General features: G+C 38.8%; 1 protein-coding gene across 1 annotated transcript in view; it reads right to left on the bottom strand.

The window, feature by feature from the left end:
- Positions 1-26,623, bottom strand: part of MICU2 (mitochondrial calcium uptake 2) — a 1,974,490-nt gene that overhangs the window by 953,558 nt on the left and 994,309 nt on the right. Inside the window, exons 4-5 of the mRNA XM_044071592.1 lie at positions 10,872-10,906; positions 10,694-10,769 (exon numbers count right to left, since the gene is read on the bottom strand). Coding sequence (XP_043927527.1) covers positions 10,694-10,769; positions 10,872-10,906 — 111 coding nt within the window. The remainder of the gene's footprint in view (positions 1-10,693; positions 10,770-10,871; positions 10,907-26,623) is intronic.

Raw genomic sequence — 26,623 nt, forward strand, 5'->3', positions numbered from 1 at the left:
TGAAAAAGTTCAAGGGCATTCAAGGAAACTCGTATGGGAAAACATGTCCACTGACACTCCCATCCTGCTGATAAGCCTCACATGGATCTCTAAATTGTCTAAATTGTGGTTTCTCAACTTCGACTGATAATCAGTAGCCCTGCTTTTCCATACATTGGAATTTAAATAATAAATGGAAAAAACAAGCCAAATTAGATGCAAGAAAAAATCTTTTCAACAAGTAGTAAAGCAGCTTTTAGCCTTATTTGTTGAGATAAAAAAATGTGTTATGTTTAAACAGGAGGGTTACTGCCAGTCATGAGCGAACAGATGATCCGCTGTGGCGACCCCTAACCGGGAAAAGCAGAAAGAAGAAGAAGAAAGAATAAATGTGGCATAAAATGTTGCCATTCAGTACTTTAATCATGAAGTTGCAAAACTGCTCTATCTGACCTGTTTTAAGTGCCACATGCTTGTGTAAGACAAGGCAGTCCACAGAACCAGCAGCAAATTGTGAGATCAGTCCTGTGGGTGAGAATGAATTAGATAGCTCCATACAAAAATATGAAAAAAAGCTGGAAAAATCATCAGCTATTCTTAACAGTTGAACAATTAGAGAGAAATTGCAAAGAAACACCACAACAGTAAGCTTACAAAACTGGATGAAAATCTCCACAAAGAAGAAAGGGGAACCTGGTGAATACAACAATAGGAAGCAGAAGGAAAAAAAGAGAGAGTTATGTAGTCACCATAACAGTCCATCTGTGTTGTCCATTTTCATTCTTCCTCAGCAAGTGGGTTCAGATCAGATGCATCTGCTTTTCACAGCTCACAGATACTGGAAAGGTCTCAAGCTCCTCCTTTACCTATAATGCTCCAAGTCCCCTACCAGATCTCAGATCTTGTTTGCCAATCTTTTTAGCATTTTAGAAACTTAGAAACAGTTGTAATATGAGAAACCAATACCTGGAGCTCAAAGGCAGGAACATTGGTTCTCTTAGTATCTTCTCATTCTTTCAGAAGTCACAAACAAAATGGTAGGGGGTTGGAGGAAGGGGAGTTGTGGATGGATGAAAATGGACAAAACAGATGGAATATTATTGAGAGTACATAACCTGATCTGACGATGTCGGTTTTTATTCATTCCTCGACAAGTGGGACAGAGTGTCCAGCTACTTGAATCCCAGGACGACACAAAGGAAGGACACTGTTGAGTCAAAGGTTGCTTTTCACCTCAAGACCAGATCCAGTTTGTAACGAGTAATAAAGGTCTGAGGATTACCCAAGTTGCAGCTGCACACATAATGCCCAAGGAAGACCTGGATATAAATACTGAAGAAGTTGCCATGGAACTGGTTGAATGGGCTCTTAAAGGTTTTGACAAAGACAATGCCAATTTGTTGTAGACAAAGGAGATGAAATCAATTAACCATTTGGCTAAAGTTACTTTGGTAACCGGTTTATCCAGTACTTGGGTAACCGGTTTACCCAATTTTGATTCCGTAAAAGAAAAAAAATCTGTTTTTCTCAGTTTTGTTCTATGCAAACAGAAACGTAACTGTCAGCGAACGTCCAACAAATGCAACATGTATTCACCTTTATTTGTGAAATTTGGAAAGAAAATTGGAAGATTAATAGACTGATTTTGGATTTTGATACCACCTTAAGGAAGGATGGGTTGATTTTTAATGCTACCCTGCCTTTGTGGAAAATTAAATAAGGAGGCTTAGAAGACGGGGCTTGAAATTCAGGCAGTCTTCGAGAAGAGGTTACAGCTACTAAAACAATTGTTTTCCAGGTTAAACATTTTAGTTCAAACTTTGCTGATGGTTCAAATGGAGATAAAGTTAAGGCTTGCAATACTAAATTCAAATCCCATGGCGGAGTTGGATCTTTAAAAAGGGGTCTAAGAAGAAAAGTTCCCCTTATAAAGGCCTTATAAAGTTTTGAAGAAGCTAAGGAGGAATTATGTACTCTTAAATGGAAATTAGAAATGGCAGTAGTTGTGCTTTAACAATCAAAGAGATAGCCCCTCACTAAAATATGCAACCACAAACTCAAGAATTTTAGGTACTGGTGCTAAAAAGGGATCAATGTTTCTTTGTTGTGCTGAAAAAGCAAATCTTTGCCATTTAAAAAATAAATCCAAGGTGGAAAACCAAACCAAGACAGACTGCTGCTCAGAAAGTCTAATTCTTTAATACGAAACCATGAAAAACAATGAAAACCACAAGCGCATTTGCTCGGTCTGTGCCAAGCTTTATCAAGTGAACATCCAGTGCTGCAAGGCTTTATATACACTGAAGTTAATTATTAATTAATCAATTAAAAAATTAAAGCTTAAAAATGCTGGAGTTGATAAATTGTTAAAAATGCTTCTTTGTTAAAAGTTAAACCTGGTTCATTATAATAAATGTATACAGTAAATATTAAAACTGAAATGTAAAATAAATCGAAAGAAACTGTAGGCAGTGCATTTAGCAATAAATAGTGCATTTAGCAATAAATTAAAATAAATCATTTATCATATTTCACTTGAAGATTTTTTATCAGCAATGAATGAGCTTCTCATAAATCGAGCCTTTCTTAGCTTGAGGACACTGTTTATGTTGATGTTGTCATTTAATCCAGGGTGTCTGCCTGCATCTAGTTTAAGTTGCCATATAAGTTCCTTATATTCAAGGGTCGTCTCCCAGTCACCTCCCCTAGCATCCAGGGTAACTTGCTCCAACACTATGAATTTAAGATCTATCCCAGGGCAAGTGAGTGAATGCTTATAGAATGTGTTAGACTCCCTTTGTTTACTTAGATCGTAAAAATGTTCATAGAGTCTTTTCCTAAGTGGCCTCTCAGTTTTGCCAACATAGAAGCTTGAGCAGGTGGTGCAAAAACCTAGGTAGACAACCCCTTTACTCCCACAGGTGTAGTGATGATATGATTTGATGTTAAAATTCCTGGAGGGAATGTAAAGTGGTGGAGCATTAATAATGGCATGGCATTGATTACAGGACCCACATTTGAAAGTGCCTAGTCGTGTGTTAGAGTTATTAGCCTGGAAATTAGGTTTTCTTTCAAATAGTCCCTTGAAATTAATGTCCCTCTTTCTTACAAATTTAGGGTGTGGTGGGAGGGCATCTTTGAATTCTTCGTGAAAGGTCAGTACAGGTCAGTGCCTCCTGATGATCTCCTCAATATCAGCGGAGTTGCCGGAATAGGTATAGATAAAACTATTCCGGAAGGTGTCAGATATCGCTGTTGTGTTAGTTGTGACAGAAGGTTGCCCTGTACCAAGAAGTGGTGGAAATGTTGTTTCTCTGTTATCAATCACCTCCTTAGCTAAGGAGGTGATAAGGGAGAGAGGGTATCCCCGTCTACAAACATGGACTGCAAAAAATGTATTTCATCCAAAAAATCAGTGGAGCTGCACATCCTAGAGGCTCTAATGAACTGGCCCTTAATGCCTTTTTTCTGATAAAATGGGTGTGCACTTTGAAAATGCAGAAAAGAATTAGAAAAAGTAGGTTTCCTGTAAAGTTTAGAAAGGAATGTTGAATTGTTATAATCTTTATATAAAGTCACGTCAAGATAGTGAAGTTCGTGCTTGTTAATGTTGTGAGTGAACACCAAGAAGGGGGTAGTGGAATTGATATAACTAAAAAAATCCTCAAACTGATTGAGGGTCCCATGCCATAAAATACAGATGTCGTCTAGGTATCTATAATGAGTTAAATATTGAACCCAAGTAGAAGAAAAAACTGAACATACGTTCCCATCTGTGCAAAACAGCGTTGGCATAAAAAGAAGCGCATGAGGCACCCATGGCCACTCCTTTCCTTTGTCTAAAAAGCTCACCATTAAAGAATATAAAATTTTTCTGTAATAAAATTTCCATAAACTCCACTAGAAGGCCAGTCACCTTATTGTTGAGATTAGTTTCAGTGGTTAAGAAATTGTTAAACCAATCGAGCCCTGCTGGGTGGGGTATACTAGGAAACAGGTCTTTGATGTCTATAGTTATCATAAGGAGTTCAGATGAGAAAAAGGAAGGTTGAATGTCTCTGAGAAAATCCCAGGAGTCTTTGCAGACGTGATCTAAAAGTGGGATGAGTTGCTTAGTAACATGGTCAATGAATTTACCTAAGGGTTCAGTGATGCTTCCTGCCCCTGAAACAATAGGCCTAAATCTCAAGGGGTCCAAGCCTTTGTGAATTTTCGGAATCCCAAAAATTACTGGTATTTTGGGTTTCTCAACATGCAGATAGTTGAACAATTTTTCATTTATAGCTCCTTGGAGCAAATGGTCAGTAAGCATATATTTGATTTTGGAAAAGGCTATGTTAACTTCATTTCTAGATACAATTTCGTATTGTTCACTGTCCTGTAACATGTCATGGATGTAAATGTCATAGCTGGAATTATACATCAGGACAACCCCACCGCCCTTGTCTGGTTTCATGACCCTAATGTTTTCTTTTTTCAAATGGTTAATAAACCAGATTTCATATTCATTTAAGTTAACTAACTGTGGTTGTATTCTTTGCCATTTACTTCTGTAAATTTTCCTAGTGGAAGCTTTAAGGGAAGACAAAAGAATGCGATGTACAGGGAAGGAGAAGGATAGCCTTGGTTGTCTGGCTATCAACTTGAAGTGGAGAAACTATGCAGTCAACTTTAGGTCTGAAATGTCTGGATGAATCATGCCTGTAGGGTGAGACAGAAGGTCTGAAATTGGATTCAGAATTCATGGTGGGTGAACTACATGAGGCCAGAGAAAGGGGAACCAAATCTGACAAGGCCAATAAGGTGCAATGAGGATGACTGCGCTCTTAATGGAGAAGCTTTCTGGAGATACTTGGGGACTGGAGGAGTTTGGGGGCACATGTAAAGGAGACTTGGGGGGCCAACTGCGGAGGAGACCGCCTCTTGGTAATTCCCCCAGTAGGGGGGATCAGGGCAAAGAACCTGCTGCATGTGTTGTTGACAGGAGATGCAAAGAAATCTCAGCAAGTTTGGCCCCACTGGTGGAATATTTTTCCGCAATTTTCGTGTTGACTGGCCATTTGTGAGGCAATAAAATGGACCTGCTCAACTTCTCTGCTTTCACAATTTCCCCCCCCAAAATGTGCATTTCCTTCATAAACTGAATGGATGAGATCACCCTCGGTCACACACTCAGAGCTTCTCAACAGAAGGGGTAAGATATGGTTCCTCTTTGCTTGTTGATGTACCATACCACTGACATATTGTCTATCTGAATTGCAATAGTCCCAGAAGGGAGTGTGTCTTGAAAGGTCTGCAATGTTAGAAGTACTGTTCTGATTTCCAGGACACTGATATGCGTGTTGGCTTCTTTGGGTGACCAGGTGCCTTGGACTTTCTTTCCCAAGAAATTTCCCCCCCACCCAATTTGGGAAGCATATGTGGTCATTATGGCATTGGGCTGAGGAAGAATGAAGGGGCGGCCTTGTAAAATCTGATCTGAGCAAATCCAGCACAAGAGGTACTTTTGGCGTGCCAGAGTTATTCTGATGTGGGTGGACACAGGCTGGTGCTGAACAGACCACCGAGTTGCTAGGGTCCATTGAAGAATTCTCTTATGGTATCTTGCTAATGGAACCAGAACTTTTGCAGTGGACACTGATCCCAAGGCTTGTAGAATCAATCAAGTTGATAGAGAAGAATTCTGGATTATCTTTTTGACTTGAAACTGAATAGTTCGTATCCCTGGTAAGGGAAGGAAGGCTGTCACTGATATCATATTGAACAAGGCCCCTATGAACTCAAAACACTTGAGATAGTTCTAGCTGAGCTTTGTTGAGATTGACAGCAATTCCTAGATAAGAGCAAAGCTGGAATACATAGTTTTATGCTTTTATCAAAAGATGCCTGGTTGGAACAGTTATAAGCCAATCATCCAAGTATGGAAACACTCAATCCCTGCAGTCTCAAGTGAGCTGCTACTACTACTGCCATGCATTCAGTGAATTCAGTGAACACCATGGGGGATGTTGTGAGAACAAGGGGAAGAGCTCTGAAATGGTAATGACTGGCTCCCAGCTGGAAGCGTAGGTATCTTCTGGATCATCTCTTCATCTTCATGTGATAGTATGCATCCTGAAGATCTACTGAGGACATCCAGTTGTCCTTGTGCAGGAAAGACAAAAAGGACTGAACCATGACCATCCAGAACTTTGTGTACTGAAATGATTTGTTCAGAATACCGACATCCAGAATTGGTCTCCTACCCGTTTTCTTTGACACTAAAAAAAAATCTTGAGTAAGTTTCAGACTCATTGTGATCTGGGGGGACTTCTTGGATGACTCTTTTTCTAACAGCTTTCTTATTTCTAGTGCTGCTGTTTTCCCTGGGCTGGGTGGAACATCCGGAATTTTATTTACTGTTAAACTGGAGGGGAGGGGTAGAAGGAAAAAAAGGAGTATTATATAATCTCTGGAAATAATCCTCTGCACTCATGTATATTTTATAATGATTGGCCAGGCTCTCTGGAGCAGGGATAGCTGAATCCTAAAGCTGCCTCCGGAGGTGGACAATCGAGCCTTATTTCAGGAGCACTGGTAGGATCTGTCAGAGAAAGTATCCCCAGATTCTTGGCTCTGCGGACCTCCTCTGCCACATGGGTGGTTTCTTATGTTACAGTTCCCTCCTCTGCCCCTGGGGGAACTATTGCCACATGTACCATGGAAAGGACAGTGGAATTTTCTGAACTACATTTTTTGACCACTTTAATTCCTACAGAAGGTACTTTGAGGGGTTGAAAAATATATGCCCACTGAAGACAGGCTCTTACCACACTGCTCACACCTGGACAGTATGTCTAACTTTGGGGACAAACAAAGAACTTTTGTCTAAGGGAGCACTGCTGGAGGACTTGAAGGCCTCCAAGAAATCACACAGTCGCATCTAAGCATGTCTCCTAATGGAAATGCCTGAACCCACCACCCTTTAAGGTACCTTCAAGCTGCATGTGAAATGAGCCTCTTGGATGAATGTGAAATGGACTGTAGGGTAGCCACCTGTTAGGCAATAGAGGTCTCTGCCTCAGAAGTAATGGTCCCAGAGAGAGATTTGGGAAATTCTTTAATCAAATCCCACTGAAGTCTAGTGGTGTGTGCCAAATAATACAGCGACCTAAGTGTAAAAGTTGCTGAAGCATAAACACACTTACCAAATATGTCAAACACCCTAGACTCTCTTTTAGGAGGATGGACAGATGAACTCTGTGCTGTAAGGTCATTCTTTGCAGCCATCATGATGATCATGGCATCTGTTGGTACCCCCTTACTCTAAAATTCTCCTCCCTTCCGTAGTGCTAGGATCTTGTCTGGTCTCTTGGGGATCGGCTCAACAGGGACGGGTTCCTTCCACTCCCACCAAGAGATCAAATCAATGAGCTCATCAGCAGGCACACTCACCCAGGAAGTAGATGGGCCAGACACAAAGGCTTCCAGGAATACCGATTCCTCTTGGGAAGGTTATCAGTAGACCAGACACCCCATTACTTGAGGTTCTCCAGAATGTCTCCAAGGAAACATCATCAGGTGGTGATCTTGGGGACCCTCCCTCCCTCATCAAAATCAGTATCTTCCATGACTGACTCTTCAGGAGAGTCTAAGTGCCTACTCTTGCACTTTCTATTCCTAGGGACATCTTTGGCAGAATGTTACAGAGAAGTGTCAGAAGATATGAATATGTCCTCCTGGGTAGTCTGGAGACTTTGGGTTGGCTGTCCCTGTGGAGTACAGTGTTGAGGCTCATGGCACAAAGACATACGAGACTAGGCAGATGGATCGGGGTGGGGGGAGACTGTCCTTACTCTAGAAGTAGAGAACACTCTCTCCACTACCTCAAAGACAGAATGTCCTGGGGAGGAGGAGGCTGACAGTACTAAGACATTCTTCTGGACCATCGTCTCCCTCTGACCCAAAGGCAGTTCATCCGAGTCAGAGGTCGGAGCACAGCTGTATAAAGCCGAGGCTCCAAGGTGCAAGGATGGCTACAACAACTTCAGAGTTGACTCCAACACCTCCGATTCAGGAGTGGCACTACAGCTCTGAGAGTCACTCGGCTCTGACACACTTGGAGCTGGTCCACTCAGAGAAGATACCGATGTAGAAGATATGACAATCTTCGGATCCAACAATAATGGTTCTGAAGTCTCAGATCCAAGAGATCTGAAGCCAAAGAGAAGACCAGAGAAGGAACCCTAACAGGTGGAGCAGTACTGGTAAAGGTATCTGGAGCCGATGGGGTAGGAGCCGGGAGAACTCCCATCTGAATTTGTGCAGAGAGAAATATCAAAATTCTACCCTCATCTGCTTCTGATAGACTCCTGGAAGAATAAGAGTTGACTGAGGAGTTCCTAGAATGATGGCAATTCTCTAGGAAGAGCAATGGAAGATGGGAAGGAACAGGATCTAGAAATGACATACATCAGGTCCTAGCAAGCTTCTTTAGCTCAGAGTGTGAAGGATCTGATGGTGTAGATCAGTTATCAGAAGCTGTCGGATCAGAGGATTTAGTCTTTGGATCCCACAAAATCAGATCCGATCGTTTAGATACCTTGAGAGATGGTTCAACAGCAGGATCTGACCTAGCTGTCGGATCAGAGGATTTAGTCTTTGGATCCCACAAAATCAGATCCGATCGTTTAGATACCTTGAGAGATGGTTCAACAGCAGGATCTGACCTAGGAGTAGAGGATCCAGAAGGGTTCAACGGATGCTTTCTGGACTCCTTTTTCTCTAATTTCTTGCAGGTTTCAGCTCCAGATAAAGACTCAGAAAAGGAAGTCAGCAATAAACCTTGCAAAATAAGTTTATTTTTGTGGTCTACTGAGCTCCATGGATTAAAGGCCTTATAAATGTTGCAACACTGTTTTAAATGAGCTGGGCCTAAACAGTACACACACAAGACTCGTGTGCATCTAAAAATGGATTTTATGCCCACAAACTTTACATTTTTTTAAATCCTGAAGGTTTTTTAGCCATACTGGTGAAAGTTACAGCTCTAATAAACAGAAATATTTTTTTAAAGAGGTAAGAAAGAAAGAAAGAATAAAGTGAAAAGATTACCAACAATGGTAACTGAAGAAGTAACCACAATGGTAAAGTTTAAGACCAAAGGAAAGAAAAGATTACCAACAATGCTAAGTTAAAATACATTGATAAGTGTAGGAAGGATATGGGAAGACTATATTACAGAAAATAACCAGAAAGGGTAATACAATGTAAATATCCTACTTTACACATAAAGAACAACACTAAGGCTTGACAGCTAACAGCAGTCACATCCATACGTGAAAACGGCAAATGAAATCTGAAGTATGGAAGGGTCCTAGAGCACTATGAGTAAGAGAGGAGCTGGAGAGCTTTCCAGTATACAGTAAGAAGTGGCAGAGTCAGATCTGAGGGTTGGATCTAAACCCATTTGTTAAGGAATGAATAAAAATTGACAACATCAAATATACAGCTTTGCAGAAACTCTTTCAATTAGATTATGAACTAACCTGAGGCCATTACACTTATGCATATTACTAATACGGTAACCCTTCTAGTCTGATGGAACATCTCAGATTGCTATTTTAGCTAGAAGCTCGAGTCACTCTCACCTTGCTGCAATGTTTTGCAAAAGTGGAATGTTGGGCAAGGGTAAGGACTGGGGATGGGGGATGTGAAAGAGAACTGTATACCCTATGGATATTTATGGCCTTACTCACATTTCCTTCATTGTGGCTTGCCTTGCATGAATGTGGATGGACAGGTGGCTCCTGACTGCCTCCCTCCAGAGTTGGACAGCACAGCAAGGCCTCAAGGAGTTTGCTGCTGACTACCAGAAGGTAAACCATAATCACCTGCTGTTGCCAAGCACCTCTTCCTCTTTTTTATTTGGGGGGGGGGTGCTTTCAGAATTTCTTGTCTTTTCCAGATTGCTTGTGCTCTTGCTGTTGTCCATTCTGAAATCACAATGATGCAAACTCCACTGTGTCATCTTATGTGTGAAAGTTGTGGTGCAGGAATACAGCTCTAGAAAATACTTCATGGTGCACTGTGGGATAAGATAAGTGGAGATACCTAGTGGCCTAGAAAAACTGCCCCCCCCCCTCGCAAGCATTAGTCCTCTTGTTAATGAGGAAAGGCCTTCACATACATATTTCAGATGTCAATTCATAAGGATCAATTAATTTTAAATGACTCAACTAGCACCTAGTGCTGCTCATCAGTCTGGTTCCCCTCAAATCTAACTGAAGCAAAAAAAAAAAAAAAGTCACCTCCTCCAAACTAGCACTGTTGGTGCTCAGCAATATCAGTATCTGAAATAATGTCCATACTGGCACTACAGAAATAAATGCAGATTACTGTATTACCAGCCAATCAGCATCTGCAGATTGTGTCCCTAACACTTTGCACACTGGGCGCTGACCTTTTCACCCCACCCTAACTATGCTTCTGGAAGGCATTAAAATATAATTTACTTCCAAAAATGAGATTTCCAATTAAACATATGCAGCTGTTATAACTGAAAAAAACAAACTAGATATGTATGCGGGACTACTTTTTACAAAGGATCTGCACATGACATAAATGGAAGTTACATAATGAAGAGTTAAAGGGTTACTGCACAATGCATGCTATAAGCAACTTATTTTAAAAATCCAAATAGTAAAAAATGCAAAAAAGTAGCTAGACCACTTACCATCATCACCAAGGTTTCTGAACAAAGTGGTGCCTGGTTTTACCTTAGAAGATTTGGCCAGTATTGCATTAACCTCCTGCAGAATGAAGAATAAACACATTTCAAGTAATTACAATTGCTGATATCAGAGCAAACGTAGGAAAATGAAATGTTTCTTTTTGCACATTTGAAGGCTTACCTTTTTTGTTAAAGTCTTTACTTTCTTTATATCTCCTGAAAAGAAAAAAAAATAGTGTTTCTTTACAAAATGCTTGCAGATTATATTCTGTACTAAACAGTGGCGGCTGGTGACTTCAAATTAAAGGGGGGCTGCAGGCGACAGCTGAAAGGGTGGGGCCAACCAGAAAAGGGTGGGGCTATGCTCAAAACCACAACAACTGGAACTTTAACTAAATACGCTGCCCTGGGTGCCAAACTGTCATTACAAAAGTCCAATCAAGACAAAATGAAGTGTAGAAGAAAAAATCTTTCAATGCATTGGCTACATGACAGCTTACTTAATATCTAGATGGAAACACAAAGGTTGTGAGGCATGAAAAAATAAATTAATTTTTAAATACATTACTGGAATTCCAGTCAAAATCAAGTATAAAAAAAACAAGCAGCACTCATCTCAAACCACTTCGCCTTGCAGTGCAGTTCTAATTATAATTTATATTCAGCTTTATAAAATGACCAAGTAACATGCTGAAAGTAGCAATCTCTGCAATACCCCCACTTGTAAAAATGTTTCTTATCCAAAAAAAGACCTGCTGCCTGACAACTATCTACTTGTTTCAAGGGGAAGACATGATCAAAGTAAAAAATGAACAGCAAACAAGAAAAAAGCTCAAGATAAATTGCTTAAAGGATTACTGCACATGTTATGGAGCACACATGATAGATTGGCATTGTTTAGTTTACGGGTAAAGCCTGCAAAGATGACGGCAAGTCTCCAACAAATGTAATGAGCTTCTGAAAATACTATAATCCTGTCCTTCATTACAAATACTGTCATATGCATTTCAATACCTAATGCTTATACGGTATCTAGTTATGTAAATATTCTCTGCATGGCAACAACAAAAAGGATTTCAATGTTGGTAATTCTTTAACAGTATGCTTATTAAAGCTTACTTGCATCTTACAATCTCCAACAAGCTTTCCTGATGGTCATTAAAGCATTGCTACTTAAACACACAGCAACAGGGCACTGCGACAGCATGCATTTTCTGAATAATAAGCATAAATCAACAGTATAAAAATATGACAGAAAACCAAAACATTCTGTAAAATCAAGGACAGATAGAAAGCCACTGTCATACTTGTGTCTGGGGGAATACTCTGCACACTTACACTGCATAACTGCTCCTTGCCTTGCCTGGACACATCCAGAGTCACTACATGGGGGAGTAGGGTGCAACAAGTATTTCACAATTTGAAATGTCTCTGGCTGACTGTGATGGCTCTGACACACATACCTCTCAACCTCAGATCAAGAAATCTGGACAAAGCCATACACAGAAGTGGGACACAGGCCCAAATATAAGGACAATTTTTAAATATTGCTCTTATAAACTTAGAAAGATAATATAATAGTAGTAGGTCTTGCATTAGTATGAATTTTCTGAAGGGTATGAAATCAAACTCAAATGTCTGCCATTATTTTTTAACTTAGATCTTTAATGATTTGCCACTAATTTTCCAGAAAACCACAATTTTATGAAAAATGGACCAAAAATGTGATGCAAAAATATAAAGTTGCCACACAATGCAGCTGGGAACCTGTCAAAGAAGGGATACCTTTTTAATATTAGTACTGTTAACTTGAGCAACTGACAAAATAAGAGAATCTACATATATTTCTGAAATAAAAATAATCTATAACTCTGATCATTACAATTATTTATAATTGTAAACTCTCCACTTTTTCTTCCAAAATTGCCATAGGGGGAGAGCAACATTTTGAGCCAAAATTGGGGACAGTTGAGAGGTATGGATATTCCTAATTCTATAAAGTGATTTATTTGCACATACCTTTCAACCTCTTAATGCAGGAAATCTGGACAAGGCCAGATATTTTGGGGGAACATACAAACACTACTAAAAATTGCTCTTGTATAAACTTAAGGCAGTTGATAGAATAACAGGTCTTGCTTTAGCATGCATTTTTCTGAAGGTTATGACATCTGAAACTCAATGTCTGTCATTATTTAGTGACTTCATTCCTAAATGATTTGCCATAAAACCACAAATTTTATGAGGAACAAACCAAAAATAAGAAGCAAAAATCTATTCATTCTGCAAAAATCTGGACAACTGAGAGGTATAGTTCAGCTGGGGCTGTCTGAGTTTGCTGCCCTTCCCCCCCTCACAAAATCATGGTCAAATGGAGCCTCCCCCTACAGCCATTCCAATGTCCCATTCCTTGGTTATTTCACCCCATTTACCATAAACATTGTAATGTGTGTACTGCTTTACTTCTGCGATGATTTGGATTTCATTCAAAAGTTTATTTTGCATTTTACAGCACAAACACGAATAGATATCTGCTAAACAAAGCAATGGAGTCTCACAATGAAAATAGACTTAGCATTAAAATGTCTCTGCCTTTGAAACTTACATTCCTTGAAACAGCATTGAAATCCACATTCAAAGAAAATACATTTTGCCAGTGGCAGATAAAGATTAACTTTGGGCTGTTTTCAAATCATAGGCCGCTTGCACACGAAACATACATGTGCTCACTGATGCACCTTCCTGACTGTATTAAATTATATTGTTTTGAACATTTTTCCAGTAAACAATGAAACTAAATGCATGCACCAATAATGACAAAACTGCCCAATTCGGAACATTTCCATCATAAAAGTCTATTCAAACTTCTACAGTCCACCAGTATCAGTAAATATGTACAATCTCTGAAGTAGTAAAAGTCATTAAATAATTCCACATTAAAGAAATATGTAACTAATGAAGAGGTTGCTGCTAGCAAATAACTTTATATTTCATTGTTCCATCTACAAATAAAGTGTATGTTGCCCTTGAGGAATAAATTGCCTATGAAGCATTAAAAATGATAAGCTAGTAATATTGCAATAGGGAATGGATGGCAAACTGATAACAGTTTCATAGTTACTAGGTATCTTCACCAAAAAGGACTGCAGCATACACCCCCTTTATAACACAGTGCAGTATCAGCAATGCATCACAATACAGTGGGAGTAGAACCCACAGCCTTCTGCATCAAAAGCCAGTACACTACCAGTTGTGCTATTAACATTGCAAGCAGAGTCAGCATAAGCAGCACTAAAATTTTGTTCCCCTGCAGCTCTCAGCTCCTTGTAAAATCTATTTGTCACTCAGCTGTATCTCTGAACTTTGCAGCACAAGAAATCTGGAAAAAGCCAAAATTTATTCGGGGGTACAAAAGCCCAAAAACCAGGGACACATTTTAAACATTGCTTTTATAATGTTGGAAAGTTGCTAGAATAAAACTTAAATGGCTACCATTTAGTGAATTCAGTTCTCACCATAGCTGTCAACCTCTTAGCAAAAACACCTGAACAAAGCCAATAATAGGGGAATACAGCCTCAGACTTATTCAGTAAATTCAGTTCTCACCATAGCTCTCAACCTTAGCACAAAAAACCTGGACGAAGCCAATAATGGGGGAATACAGTCCCAAAAATAGGGACACATTTCAAAAGGATGGGGTTCATGAACTGCTTAAAAAGGAATTTTCCAGGTTGACATGCTTGAGTGACACACATTTAAAAGTATTACTGCTGTGAATTTGAATAGTTTATACCTTGTTATTTTTGTGAATCAAGCAACACAAAGTTCATCCAAGTTCACTAAAGTTTACTTCTGTGAACATGTCAAACGTAAATGTGATTCTATGAATAATTTCTTATTTTTTTTATGTTTGTTATTTTGTTCTGTATAGAAATGTAGTCTTTAAAGACCTGCTGACTTTATATGATTTGATAAAAGTCTATTTTTCTATGATTATAACACTGTTATGAGAATTTTTGATACATTTATGAGAAACTATAATGCAAAACATTCTTAATGCATTTTCAGGTATAATCAAATAATATATACACAGAATGTGAAAAGGAAAACTAGAGAGACCGGAAGATAAATATGATTTGGTCGTTTGCTTCCAGAATGACAAGTAGTTTGGCCTGACCACATCTGTCATATTACATTTACTGGCACTGTATGGAATCTCAGCACAGACACACTTACCTCCAAAAAAATCAAGAAATGATGAGCGATTGAGTCTGAGACTGTGTGTGTCTGTTTCTGTCATTCATTACGAATAGACTTTTTTAAAGTAGCTGCTGGCTGCTAGTGCTTGTCAAGGAGGACTCAGCAATTCACTCTACTGTAGAATCTTTCCTCTCTGAACTTGTATTGCAAGCAAGCAAAGCACCCAACCCAAAGAAAATCAGATAGATTAGCCATGGATTAGGATATAAATAATATTATTTAGCAAGGCTAGGCAGCAATCAGTGGCTCTAGTTTACCCGCATGTACGTACTGTAGATACAGCAAAAGGCAAAAGTACCTATCTCGCCTTGTACTGCTTGATAATATTGATTGTTTCTCGCTCTCTTTTTCAGAAAGAGAGCGAGAACCAATCAGTAGTCACCCTGCCATTCACATCACATGCGTGACTGCGGACATGGCAGTCCGCCCCCTTCCACTTTACTGTGCGGTTACCTCACAGACTTCTGGGCATCACACACTGATGCAGAACTCCCCATAGTCTGGACTGCCTTTACAGCAGTCAGAGACAGTCCAGCAGGCAGGGAAAAAACAAACAAAAAAAAAACCCCGGAACTCACCGAGCAATGAGCATGCGCAGTTCGAGTTCTGGGACTTTGTGATTCAGTCGGACTCGTTTTTATAGTAAGCCAGCCATTCTTCTTAATTTAAAAAATATTTTGTTTTACAAGTTGTGCTTTTCTTTTTTCTTCACACAGCTGGGGGGGGGCTGCAGTCCCGCAGTCCGATGCCATGAGCCACCACTGGTACTAAACCATCTGTACACAACTTATTGCAAGATTTTCATGAACACGTATTTTCTTCCAAAGACAAAGACCAGACAGATGGAAACTTAAAGGAACAGGCACAAACAGTAAAACCAGCATTGCACAAAACTGTCAAATTACAACTTACTTAATCAAAAACATAGGTTTTGTTAAGAACCAACTTGATGTCAACTGACATTACTTCTTATATGTGGCGTAACACTAAAAGGAGCATAACATATTCATTCCATTCAAAAATATAAAACAAAACTTAAAAAAAAAATCAGATGATTTGCCAAGACTGAAATAAGGCAACCCTACTTTTATGAAGTGAAAAGAAATTTGAGACTTCATATTAAGTGAAATCGGAGTTTAGTATAAGGCTATCTTAATTCAATAAAGATGTTTCTTGTTAAAAGAAAAGTTATCACTTATGACATGGGCAATCATACATTTATATAAATGAAAAATCATATTGACATATTTTCAGTTGCAAACATTATATATCACTTATGATCTTCTGTACATTCACTATCAAACATTACCTAGCTTATTTAATTCCTATCTTCCCTTAAACATTATTCCCCCTCCAAAACATTAATAAGCATACAAAGTTAAGGAAAGGAAGCTCATTAAAGTACAACAATTAGGTAAACTAAAATACAACTTTTTGAGTTAGACTTGAATTACTCAGTTCTAACATCCATTATAAATCAATAGCTGATCAACCCATTTTTTCCCATCCATTTTTGGTGTCTCCCACTGTGTGCCATCTGCTGCATTCTAGTGTCCCTCTTCAACTTGATTCTGCACAGTGAAGTGAAGAAGATAGAGGAACATCCATATGGTGCCATTCTGATGGTATGGGAGGTACTTCCTCCTCTGACCTACCCTTAAACCCTGAAATGGTGCAGGGCTGCTATAGTGATCAAGATTCTTACCTCATAAATACAAGGTACAGGGTTTGATTCTTAATACTGGTTATTAGCTAGGCTTGTAATAGTCTGCAGACTGATAGCCTAGTATTTGTCTATGAACCCTGACTTCCTGTAAGCAAGTGAACAGGGTTGGACTCCTACCCTCCATTTTCTATTGTGTGACTTTCAGTGAGTCACTTAACCAAACCGTGTTCATGGGTTTCCCCTGAAAAGGATGTATGTGCAGTGACCTTACCTGGTTAGCAAATTAATAAAAATTGTGACACCCCACCACTGGCCCAGTAATCAGGGAGCCTCAATCCTCACCACTGGCAGCAGTGGGGAATGTACATTGGGAGCATGACAAGTTACACATAGTATTCCTAGATGCAGCTCTGTGCATCAAGTGCAATTTCCCTTAAGAGCACACAGAGACCACAGTCAGTCTGGGGCTGATTTCAACCTCCTTCTCAGGATCCCTGACAAGATTCCCCACTGGCTCAGCCACAGAGTTGAGAATTCATCTGTCAAAGTCAAGACCTCCTGCACCCTCTCTGTCCAACCAGTGCTGTGTGTCCCTGCCCAAGTAGCTGACACACACACCTAAGACAGGCTTGCACAGGTTTACTAGTTAGGCCCCTTTCTGCCCAAACTATAAGGTAGTTATTACTGCCACTAGCCAACTCTTTATTAGCTACTTTAAGGCCCTTAAGAAAGGGTGTCCAAACTTACTGTGTAATGTGACTATTAATCCAAATGGTAGTTTGACCAAGAGCAAGGCTATTAGGAGTGGCCTACACAGTTTCACCAAATAAATATGCAAGTGCTCCCAGAATTTAAATATCTCTTACAATGATCAGCCACAATGAAAGGTTTAAATATATTTAGTAATACATAATAAAAGAACAAGAAAATACTCTATATATATTTACAGTGATATCAGAGTTCAAAATCACAGGAAATATTTAAAACAACATTGCAGGACAGTCTCAAATAAAGAAAAACATCTAAATTACGCTTTGCTACATTCCTGACTGTATCTAAGAGAATTATACTATACCCTAATAACTTAATTAGAGCAGCAAGGCAGATGTGGCGAGTGGATCTTGATGTTGTCAGGTCAAAGACAAAATAGATAATGCAGTCTCTCACTAAGAGATTCCCCAAATTAATCTCTCAAATATTACTGCTGAGATAGCTTGCAGAATGACATAATTTCTTGTCATCTGACTCTATCCCAGGTGAAAATCAACCATTGATGCAGTTGGTAGGATTTAGCATCTACCTGTGAAAATACATAGACAATGGCTTTTCCTAGATCTATGGCAGATCCTGGAAGTCATAAAACAGAAAATACACGTCTGGGATTCCACCTGTGTCCCTGCTGGTCAGTGGCATTGAGTTCTGATGTGTTGGAACATGAGCTAAATTCCTGGCTAGGCTTGTAAGGGCCTCAGCGCCAATAGCTTAGTAACTTGCGATGATCCAATGAAGACAATACAGAAAACTTCTCAGCACAGACATTGTGTCTGTTGCTGCACTGAAACTGAAAGATAACATCTTTTTATTGCGTGGCCATAAAGTAATTCAATTTCAGCTATTTTTCCAAGGTTAACCTCCTGTATTCCAGTTTCTATTATTAAAATATATACATCTAAACAGTTACAATAGTGCAGGTACATTTCTGTTCAATTCCAGTAAGGCATGCTGTGGTTACATTTTAGCTCAGTACTTTACAAAATATCTCTTCAGCACACGTCTGTACAAACCATCTTATATGACATACAGTTGTTTTACCATCATATAATCGAATCCGCGTTATACAAATGGCATATTTACTGAAAAGTAAAGCTAAATTAGAGTTAATCGTCATTTAAAAATGTCGAATCGGATATTTGCAGAATGCCGAATTCGGTATTCACCATTTGGTAGAATGGGGAAGGTAATTCACATTCCTGCCACTACGGAACTTTTGTATTCACTATTTTGAACTCATGCTGCACTCCTTTCGCAACTTTACCATCGGTAAACTGCAGTTCGAAGAAATGATAGTAAACCCATACAGTTCTAATACATTTGTAACACAAGCATATAAATCATGTTGATATTCACAAATGACACGTAATTACTGATAAACTTCCAGTTAGCTGTACTGTCAGTATCTCCTTTTGTCACAAAAACAATAAAAAAATAAACAGCTCGCTTTGTCTGACATGCAATGACTATCTTTTTTGTAAAAAGAAAAGAATCCTTGTTATTAATATATGTGACCTTGTTATACCACTAAATCTCATCCATGAGAATAAGGTTCCTGCCTCTAGTCATCTGAGATTCCACAATGAGTAACACTTCAGGTGAGCAGGAAATAATGGACCAAGGTCAAGCATCTCCTCTTGCAGTCTAGATGCTGTTGCTTGTAGCATACCTTATGCCCTCCTGAAAATGAGCTTTCAAATTTTCTGAGAGATGACTAGCTGATGTCTTTACTAAGCAGATATTTCATGAAAAGACAGATGACCAGCAATGAAAAACAATTTCAGATGGCTGCATCAGCACATAAATTACAGACATGAGACATTTTCAGTTGCATTAGCTGTTTTTTTTTCCACAATTTTTCCACAAAGCAGTCAAAAATATATCCATTACCTTGTCCCAAAGCTGTAGAGAAGTAGTGCTAGCACAAGGAAGTGACTTGGAAAAGTTTGCTACTGTGACCATCCCTTTAATGCACAAACAAAATATCTTGCCTGCAAGAAAGTCAGAGTTCTGTTTAACTCATGCATAGCCTCAGATGAAATCATGTTTTAGCCTGTAAAAGCATTACATTGCACAAACAATAATTTTCAAGTTGCAAATACAAAAACAGTAATATGACAAAAAATGGCAGTACCAGAGGACATTGGGTCAGGATTCAAAACAGTAAACGCCATTAATCCAAAGACTTTATACAGTGTGTGTGCTAGGGCATGGGGTATTTCTCAAACCCTACATCTCCAGTTCACATTTCTTTCCTTCCTGTAGCATTCTTTCCAATGGCACAGTTACTACTTGTTATAAATAATATATTTGCCTAAGATAAGAGAAGCAGATAAACATTCTGATGAGAGGTAAGGACTGCCTTGGCCCAGCTAGTCTCTCTTTTTGGACAGGCTTATTACAGGATTTATTTTTTTGTGAATCATCCCTCCCTTAAGAATTGCCTATTGTCTGTGCCACATGGTTTTGAGTATCATTAGCAATTCTGCCTGTACTATTATTATATTTAGGCTATTTTAGTCATCTATAACTTTATCTGTAAAGCAGACCTTCTCTCTGCTCTCTCGAGCCTGAGATTATACATATCCGTTCACCATCACCCCTTTTTTGTAGCCACTTCCAGTTGGAATAGGCCAGTAGCATTTACATTTGCTATTAATTTGCCTTTCCTGTTTAGTTCATTAAATGATAAGCTTTTGTAATCTTCTTTTAAATAACTTCTGATGCAGACCTCAAACCATTTTGGTTGCCCTTTACCAATCTACCTCATTATAATATAATTTTTTTAAATTATAAGGTGTCCTGGATGGCAAACTGCAGAAAGAGAGACCTTGTTTTCTGATGAAGATCTCTCTTCACAGATTATGTAATATTCCACTGGCTATCTTTGCTGGACTTTATGATTACTTACTAACATTCAGGTCATCAAATATGACTACTCTTGCATCCAGTTTCTTGCTGTTGCTTCTAAGACTTTCCCTGTAAATGCACACACTTTTTCTGGGGTTTTGCTTCCCGTATGCGTTTTTATTTAATTTGGACAGTACAGTGGTACTGCGGTGGTACAGCGGTAGCGTTGTTGCCTCACAGCAAGAGGTTCTCCCGTTCGATTCTTGGCTGAAGTGCGAGGAGTGCCTTCTGTGTGGAGTCTGCATGTCCTCCTCGCGGTTGGATGGGCGTTCGAAAGACATGCGTAAATGGGCGTGCCTTCGTTGAAGGTTGGACGTACAGCTGGCACCTCGGCTTTCGTGAAAATCTACTGCCAATCATTAGCGGACCAGAGTTCCGCTGTGGCGACCCCTAACCGGGAAAAGCCAAAAGATAAACAACAACAACTAACATTCAGGTCATCATATATGACTACTCTTGCATCCAGTTTCATGCTGTTGCTTCTACGACTTTCCCTGTAAATGCATAGTCTTTTTCTGGGGTTTTGCTTCCCATATGCATTTTTATTTAATTTGGACAGTACAGTGGTACAGCAACTAGTGCAGGTGCCTCGCATTGCTTGGTTTACAGGTTTATTTTCTGGCTGGGGTGACTTCTTTTACGGCGTTGGCATGTTTGCTCTGTGTCCACAAGGGTTTTGCTAGCAGGTCTGGTTTCTTCAGATCTATAAAAAATCAGACTGTTCCTAGGTATTGTGCGCATATATACTCTGCAATATGCATGAACTTATCTGTTCATCTTTGATGGCTTGCTACACTGTCCATACCTGCTTATTGCCTTATGCCTCCTGCTTGTGAGGACCCTGAAATTGTTAAACAAAATAAAGAAATAGGCTGGATGAATATAATTTAAAATGTACTGTTTTACAACACTCCTCTGATCATATGATGTATGTGTCTTAATTCATGTTATTAAAAAAATGTTAAATTACTGATTTAATGGTTCATTTGTGATTACAAAAGTCTACTTAAGTGATCCAGGGATGGCAACTATATGCTGCCTGCTTTAAATATCACACATGTAAAAAGGCAGAACCATTAAACTACAAGCTTTCATAAATCACTTCAATCTTTTAGCAACTTTATTTGTATAGTGCCTATTTTGTAAGTGCAGTAAATATCCTCTCTAGGTGGGTACTGATGTTCTATAGGAACTCTGCCAAATGAAAAGACCTAACTGCAGCACTGTACTTCATCAATGTTTTTTGGTAGATAAGGTATGGAATTTGCAAACCACTGTGCAGGATGTTATTACTAGTTCTAAAATGGACTAAACACAAACGCTAATTGGCTGCCAACACTATAAAACAAAAATGTTTCGTATACTGTAGGTGGCAAGTATAGTTTTGTTTCCTTGTGTCCGCGGCTTGTCAGGATAGTGTCCAGTTCTCTGTGACCCCACTACTGATTAAAGTAGATAATGGAACTGGATAGATCCAATTCAAGCTGCTGTTCCAAATGCTTCCAAGTAATCGGCCATCATATTTTCCTCTCTTAAATTATGATTCTATCCCACTCCTCACCGGAATAATAAAATGAAATGTATAAACATATTATTTATGTCAGAATTTAACCGTACTCTTCTCAGTGCATTTTATAAAACTTATTTAAAATACCAAGTTCGGTGACACTGGTTTTCCACCACAAAATGTTGATCACAAAAGTAATGCCACATTTACTTTATCTAGTCTTGAAGCTTTCATCTTTCCTTGAGGGTCCCTGATTTTCACCAATAGTTATTTTTCAAACTCCACAAAATTGAAATTTTACAACACAGGACTGCAGTCAGAAAAATGACTTAGAATCAAGTGCATACAATATCTAGCAGACCAGCAGATGTCTTTTCAGCAATTTAAATGTGTGATAATACTGTAATTCCTTCTACCTAATATGGTATCTGAATTTATAACAAACAACTACTGGTTCCATGGTAGTGAATAAGCAACAATCACAAATACTAGAATGTTGCCTAGCATTTATGTTGTACTCTATCTCAACGATATCTCAGTGCATGGAGTGAAAAAAATGCTAACTTGATGACTGACAAACACCTGCATAGAAATAAATGAATTAATGACTGGCTGCACATACAAGCTTGGGCAATGCTATTAGACCCGAGCTGACTCATTCCAGTTCTGAACTTTAAACTCAGAATGAAAATTAAGTTGCTTTGCTGGAAGTGTGTGTGTGTCTGTCTATCTATATTTATCTATCTAAATATATATATATATATATATATATATATATATATATATATATTTATATATGTGTATGTGTGTGTGTTATATATATATATATATATATATATATATATATACACACACACACACACACACACATATACACACATACACACACTTCTTCAAACTAGAAACAACCAAATGGGAAACAGAGAAGCATCTGCCTTTTATAAAAGTTTCTCCATCTATCACATTTAGACTAAAGCGTTAAAGCCCTAACTAATGGAAAACAAGTGGGTGTGAGGTGTTAGCCCTCTGTTCTCATGAAGATATAACACACTTTAGACAACTTTAGCATAAATAACATTTACACAGTTTTTTCTTTAAGGTTGGTAAGAATGATTGTATAAGTAAATTTACCATAACAGTAGATGTTTGAATGATCATTGCTACAGTTGCCTTACCTAAATAGATTATATCCTGCACAGGATATACCAGCCAGCTTCCAAAGTTTCAAAAACACCTTCTATGCCTCCAAACTATTATTCAGCTTGAGCCGAGATGAAGAATAAGAGAGGCTTGTGCATCAAACCCTTCAGAGCTTTCATACTAATCGATATAGTGAGGATAAAGCTTTGAAAAGGTCAATGCTAGGAAACTAAAATTAGAAATTCTTACCCTGGCAATAAAAACTTAAGTGGAATGGAGGGAGGGAGTTCTAAAGCAGCATTGATCATTTGAACATCTACTATTATGGGAAGTTTAGTTACACAACTGTACTATTGCTCATCATATTGATCAGTGGTACCGTGATCAATATGATGAACACAGTACATTGTATTGATCATATTGATCACTGCTGCAGTAGCCTTAGTTAAATATCATAGATTAGGCTAAAAGGAAGGAAGGAAGAAAGATGAGGGTCCAGTTGTCCCCAGAGAATGATGATTGCAAAGCCTGCTCTATACCTGGAAAAGGAATCTAGTTTGCATTGGTTTGTAAAGGTATGCAGAAAGAACCAAATTGCTGCTACTATTATCCTTCGAGAATCCAACCCTTTCCAAAAAGCCGCAGATGAAGCCAAAGCATATTGCTGAATAATCCTTGAGCCTTCCTGGAATTGCCTTGTTGTGGTGGGTATAACAACAGGTAATAGCATGAGAAAAACATTTTGAAATTGTCTACTTTGACACAGGTACTTATTTTCTTTTCCCAGTAGGAAATGAACACGTAATCAGAGTTCCTAAAAGATTTTGTTCTGTCAAGATAGTACCTGAGCTGTCTGTGGACATACAGGGCATGTATTTCCCTCTCTACCTCATTTTTAGGTTCTGCAAGGAATACAGGGATTCTGAATGAAGGCTTGGCTCAAAGTAAACTTGCATACCACTTTAACTATAAATGAAGGATTAGCCCCATCTTTGTGGAAAATGAGAGTGTTGACCTGCCATAACAGCTTCCTAATCAGGTACTTTTCTTGCAGAGATCAAAGCAATCAGTAATATTGTTATCTTATGTTAAGAACCTCAAATCAGGCTGAAGAGTTTGTTCAAATGGAACAAGAGTTAGTTTTTCCAAAATAAAATTAAGGTAAAAAAGAAAAGCCATCTGTTTCCTAGGAGGCTTGGTATGCATCACTCTTTCAAAAACATTTTTGCATGAGATTGCACTGAAAGAGGAGGATCCACAGGCAGACATGGTGAGGTGGTTGATAAATAAACCTTGACAGATGAGTAAGACAGGCCAAAGAATAGTAACTAACACAAATTATCTAGAGCCAGACAGTCACTAGCCCTGAAAGGGTGCTGGTTCTTGCCTTGGCATCAAATAGAAAACCTTTTTCCATTTACTAATATAAAATTTTAGTAGCAGGCTTTCTTCCCTCCTTCAATATCTCCTGCACATTCTCAGAAAACAAGTGCCTATAAGGTGTTAAGACCATCATCTAGGCAGTCAGTTGCAGATGTTTTCAGGTGAGGATGCATCAAATTGCCCTTGCTGTGTGTGAGTAAGTTAAGTCTGTGAGGAAGCTTGAAATAATTGCCCTTGGTCATTTCCAGCAAAATGGAAAATCACTGTTGCCTAGGCCAGAAGGGAATCACCACAATGATCTTTGAAAGTCCTTATGAGTTTATGGAATGACCCTGGATATTAGTGGAAAGGGTGGGAAAGCATAGAGGAACATTCCTGTCCAAGGAAAAGAAAATGCATCTGTTTTCCAGACATTCTTGGATGGATTCTGGGGCAGAATTTTGCCAACTGATTGTTGGTGTTCCTCACAGCTGGATCAATTCCTGAAAGACCCTCTATTCAGTTTCCATTCATGAGGGTCTGTCTTGGTGCCGCTCAGCTTCTCTGCCACAACATTTTGCTCTGATTGTATGTAAAAGCAATGTAGAGAGAGAATATGCTAAACAGGCTACCACGGGTAGTCCACACAGAGGATAAGCTCTGGATCCCACAGTTTATCTACCACTTCAGTGTAGTGTTATCTGTAAACACTTGTGATTGCACTGGTGACCCATAGATGACTGAGAATGTTTAGTGTATTTAAAAGTGCCAACACGCATTTTGCACTTACATATTTTAGTCTATTTTCTTCTGCACCAAAGATTCTGCATTTTTATCCCCATAGACACTGCTCCCCAAGCAAAATGTGAGGCATCTACTGTTACAGGCTGTGTTGGAGCTGGAAGGGAAAATGGAAGATCTAGATTCTGATAAAATGTGTCTCTCAGCCAAAGAATCATCCTTTTCATAAACCCCAAAACTAGAATCCGGAAAGTCACGGAGTGTTTATGTTGGGATCATACAGACTTCATGTATCACTGAATTTTTCAAGTGAAAATCACACGAATCCCAGAAGCTAGGAAATCCAAAATTCCTGAGAAATTCCCACGATGAGACAGACGTCTGAGTGGAAAAACACATGAATAGCTCTAGATAGAGATCTATTATTTCATTTGGAAGCAAAGCTCTTTGAACTGATTATATAGAAGACATGGAAGGAAAATAATCCTGTGAGGAGGAGTCTTGGAACCCAATCTGTTTAGATCTCTCACTCAAATGAGTTAATCCTGACACTTTTAAAAAGACTATGCAAAGATAAGCAAGTCATAAAAATAAGAAAAATGCTAACACTTTCCAGTCTACAGCATGGTATCACTGGAACTAGATACTTTATGAATACCCTTGGAGCGGTGGATACAGCAAAAGATAAAGAACTGATTGCATGATCCAGACACACAAAACCTTAAGAAAGGTTTGAAATCTGGATCTAAATGAATATGATAAGGCTCTTTAAATCTATGGTCACCAGAAAACTCAAATGGGGAATGAGGGGTAGCAACTTGTAAAAGGATCACATTTTGAATTGGGCACGATAACAAAACTGGTTTGGAAAGGAAAAATCCAGAAATGGTCTCCAAGGATCTTCTGTCTTTGGGACCAGAAACATTCTTGAATAAAACCCTTCTGCTAGTTGAGGGGAAGGATCACTTCTAGCATTCTCTGAGTCAGTAGGTGATGAATGACAGAAAGGAGAAGAGTTTGATCTGGTGAATGACAGGTAATCCATTGAAAAGGACAGTGATCCTCAGTACCATCTATAACTGTGATGGAGTATTTTCAGAACCCACCTGTTTGAAACTATCTGCTGCCAAAGAGAGGAATGGTGGTTCACACGTTTTGAACAGGTTATGGGTTTGCTAGGGTATGAAGGGGTAGAAGGAGACAGTCATCCAGACAGACTGCACTTACTTATTGGAGGGTTCCTCCTTTCTTTTTTGGAACCTTCCTAGCACTGATTTTTAAATGTTTGCTCACCATCATTTTGGTATGTTGGCCCATTTTACTTTTTGACAAAGGTTGTAGAAGTAACATTAAAACTCTTGACAAATATGGGGAAGGAATGTTGAAAAATCTAAGACATTTCATGAATCACCTTACCTCTCATATCACAGTTTTTATGGAGCTCTACAACAGATGGTTAAAACATAAGTATAAGGTGAATTTAAAATGTCAGCTTTTACATCATCAGAAAGGTTTTGAGAATGCAATCAAGCAAACTCTGTCTCATGACAGTTCTAGTGGTAGCAGCCCTGGAAAT

The sequence above is a fragment of the Protopterus annectens genome, chromosome 5.part0, assembly GCF_019279795.1.
Source record: "Protopterus annectens isolate FY-2018-M chromosome 5.part0, PAN1.0, whole genome shotgun sequence".
NCBI lineage: Eukaryota > Metazoa > Chordata > Ceratodontiformes > Protopteridae > Protopterus > Protopterus annectens.